Genomic DNA, 3,558 nt, shown 5'->3' with positions numbered 1-3,558 from the left:
GGAGTGGGGGGCGGGCGGCAGCCCGATCCCCAGCCCGAGCGCGGCGCCATGTCGGAGGTGCTGCCCTACGGCGAGGACAAGCTGGGGCACTACGCGGACGGCGCGGACGTGGGGCAGATCTCCTTCACCTGCCGCCTGCAGGACGCTGGCCCCTTCTTCGCCGCCGCCCCGGGCAAGCGCCCGCCCAAGCTGGGCCAGATCGGCCGCAGCAAGCGAGGTGGGTGCCCGCGGCCAGGGTGCGGGGGCGATGGGCGACCTCTCCTCCCAGCCCCCTGCCTCCTGCGGATGTCCCCCGGTACAGGGCGGCCATGGGGAGGGTGCAGGGGTGATAGGCGACCTCTCATCCAAGCCCCCTGCCTCATACAGATGTCCCCCAATACAGGGCAGCCATGGGGAGGGTGCAGGGGTGATGAGCAAGCTCTCCTCCGAGCCCCCTGCCTCGTGCGGATGCCCCCCGGTACAGGGCGGCCATGGGGAGGGTGCAGGGGCGATAGGCGACCTCTCCTCCCAGCCCCCTGCCTCATACAGATGTCCCCCAATACAGGGCAGCCATGGGGAGGGTGCAGGGGTGATGAGCAAGCTCTCCTCCGAGCCCCCTGCCTCGTGCGGATGCCCCCCGGTACAGGGCGGCCATGGGGAGGGTGCAGGGGCGATAGGCGACCTCTCCTCCCAGCCCCCTGCCTCATACAGATGTCCCCCAATACAGGGCAGCCATGGGGAGGGTGCAGGGGTGATGAGCAAGCTCTCCTCCGAGCCCCCTGCCTCGTGCGGATGCCCCCCGGTACAGGGCAGCGATGGGGAGGGTGTAGGGGCAATGGGCGACCTTTCATCCGAGCCCCCTGCTTCATGCAGATGCCCCCTGGTATGGGGCAGCCATGGGGAGGGTGCAGGGGTGACGGGCAAGCTCTCCTCCGAGCCCCCTGCCTCGTGTGGATGCCCCCCGGTAGGGGACACCGATGGGAGGGGTGTAGGGGTGATGGGTGAGCTCTCCAGGCACCAAATCCAAGCCGGCACCATGTGCAAACGCCACCCGGTCAGCGACAGCGATGGGAGCGGGGTTTCAGGGTGACTGGGTGAGCTCAGATCCAACTGCGGATGCCCCGCTCCGTGCTAAGGCTGGGGGGATGCTGAGCCTGCACCCAAAAGCCTGCGGGGAATGACTGGGTCCCTGCGAGCCCAAGGGGAAAGTTGAGCACGCTCGAGAGTCTTCCCCCCCACAGCCACGTTGGGGGTTTAAAACCGAAAGGGTCCGAGCCCCGGACAAAGAAACCCCAATCTGGCGTGCCCCAGGGAGCCCGTCTGGGAGGGGAAGGTGCTGCTCAGCCACCACTTGGTCGAGTTGATCGGAAAAGCCCCCGTCCGCTGTTTTAGGCAACGTAACCCCAGCGGCCAAGTATTTGGTGACCTTGAAAACACTGGATTAAGTGTGTAACACAACCCAGTGCCTTTAATTCTTTGCAGTGGTATCACTTCTCGCCTCTCAATAGCAGCAGATTGCTGAATCGGCATATTCCTTTCCCCAGGAAAAAGAAAATGTGGTTTCCCTGACTTCTGGTGGCATTTTTTGTCTGCGATAAATGAGCTTTTACAGTGGACCGTATGCCATGCGTTTGTGTGCACGCACGTCCGAGTGTGTTACGATGCAGTAGATGAAAGCGGCTGTGTTTTCTTGTAATTGGGGAAGAGAGAGATTCTGCAGACCCGGACACGTTTCGGGGAGAGGGGGGCGGATTTCAGGACAAAAGGGGAATTCATGCAACAGCAAAGGGAGATGGAAGAAGGGAAGTGCCAATGTATTCATCCTTTTGTTTTTCTGCTTTACAGTTGTCATTGAAGATGATAGAATTGATGATGTGCTGAAAAATCTTTCAGAAAAGGCACCTCCGGGGGTTTAATTCCCCGCCAGAGACACTGAGCAAAGGCGGGGGTGGAAAATAATTCACCATGTAACCCATTATTGGCAACAACCCCCCCGCCCCCTCCCCCCAACAGAGCACTTTGAAATCCTTCATTAATACCCTGCAATCCACAATGCAAATCAGTAAATTGTATCTTAACGGCAGGCTCGGAGACGGAAGAAGCGTGGAAAAGGAAGACGGTTTTTAAAAGCAGATTTGTAAAACAGCTAAAGCAAACCCACAAAATAATGATCGATCACAGCGCATCAGTCGCGGCTCTGTGGTCGAAATTACTTGTCACTTTTTCTCCCCCCTACCCCGTATCTGATGAATATGGCGCAATTCGAAATCCGAGGTGAAAAGTCCTTTAAATAATGCAACAAACGCAGTGTTTTTAAACCCCGATTACCTTTTTTGCTGGTCTTGATTGTTCCCAAATGAGACCTTGTTTACATTATTTAATCTTGCAAAAATGATTCCGTGCACTTGGATGTAACATGCTATCAGTTTCATTGTTATTTTTTTATTTGATGTCTTTGGATGTTTAAAAAAGAAAAACGATATATAAATATATATATATATATTTCATTTTAGTCACATTTTAAAGGTATCGATGGAATGTGTGAAAAACAAACTTTTATAAGGAATGAACCTATCGGAAGAATTCTTGGTTTATTTTTTAAAGCTTGTATTTCTTTGTTGCTCTGAGCAAGCTGCTCAAGTTAGTGCAGATGGACAAATTTTATATGTAAAATGGGGGGGAGGGGGGGAAATGCTCCGCTTTTTCTAACTACCTGCAGTCTGTAGTGTGGGCAGTCTGTTTTTTCTTATATCGTGGCAGTTTATTCTCTTTAATAGACTGTATAAAAATAACAAAATGGAACAAAAAAAAAAATCCAGTGTAATCACAAGAGTGCCAAATATTTTGAAATGCCGAATGGCAGTCTGTTTTCCTTTCTTATTAGTGCTCTTTGAGTTCATGTAAAGTAGCACTTTTGGTCTCCTTTCTGTTCTTTATAGGGCTCTCTATTGGGTTATATTGATATCTAGACATATATCTATCTATCGATCCATCTATTTATCTATCTTTTGGATTTCCTCTTCCTTCTCTTTTCTATTTTTTTTATTTTATTTTTTTGCATGACGTGCAAAAAAAATATGCCTCTTGCGTGAGGGAATATTATACTGTTTTTTGTTTGCAACTTTGAATGACAGACCTCAAGAAGGGTTGTTGTTTTGGTTTTTTGGGGGGGTTTTTTCCTTTTCTTAAATATTGTGTATGTTGCACTTTTATCCACTACACAGGGCTATTTCTGCAATGTACAATAAAAACAAAACAGAACGTGCTGGTGTCCGATCCCTATCTTTTGTCTCGCTTTTGTGCCTGCAGCATGCATTGATATCCCTTTCGGCATAAACAGCAAAACTACATGTGGCTGTCTGCAAATAAGGTGTTTGGCGGTCTCTGCGGGGCGTCAAGGATAGATGAAATTAATGAAATGTCAAGCTGGTCTGCGCTGGAAATACCTTCTGCTGGGAGCTGGGCATATGGCGAACTTGTGGCTACGAGGAGTGAGAGAGCAGCCCCCAAGAGAGAGGTTAAAGGGACCCAGATGGGTTGGGCTTGGTTTGCTGGTCAGTAGTGGTTTAAGTTCAGCAC

At 51.2% G+C, this 3,558-nt stretch overlaps 1 protein-coding gene across 1 annotated transcript; it reads left to right on the top strand.

Moving 5' to 3' along the window:
• Positions 1-6: 6 nt before the first annotated feature.
• On the top strand, positions 7-3,256 carry CAMK2N1 (calcium/calmodulin dependent protein kinase II inhibitor 1). The gene is made up of 2 exons (XM_006031487.3): positions 7-217; positions 1,825-3,256. Exons 1-2 carry the CDS (start codon positions 49-51, stop codon positions 1,893-1,895), a joined length of 240 nt encoding a protein of 79 aa, XP_006031549.1. The 5' UTR covers positions 7-48; the 3' UTR covers positions 1,896-3,256.
• Positions 3,257-3,558: the final 302 nt, after the last annotated feature.

Source organism: Alligator sinensis, unplaced genomic scaffold (assembly GCF_000455745.1).
Source record: "Alligator sinensis unplaced genomic scaffold, ASM45574v1 scaffold1719_1, whole genome shotgun sequence".
Lineage (NCBI taxonomy): Eukaryota > Metazoa > Chordata > Crocodylia > Alligatoridae > Alligator > Alligator sinensis.
Note: the sequence above shows the minus strand (reverse complement) of the source record. Positions and strands in the feature narration are given on the sequence as shown.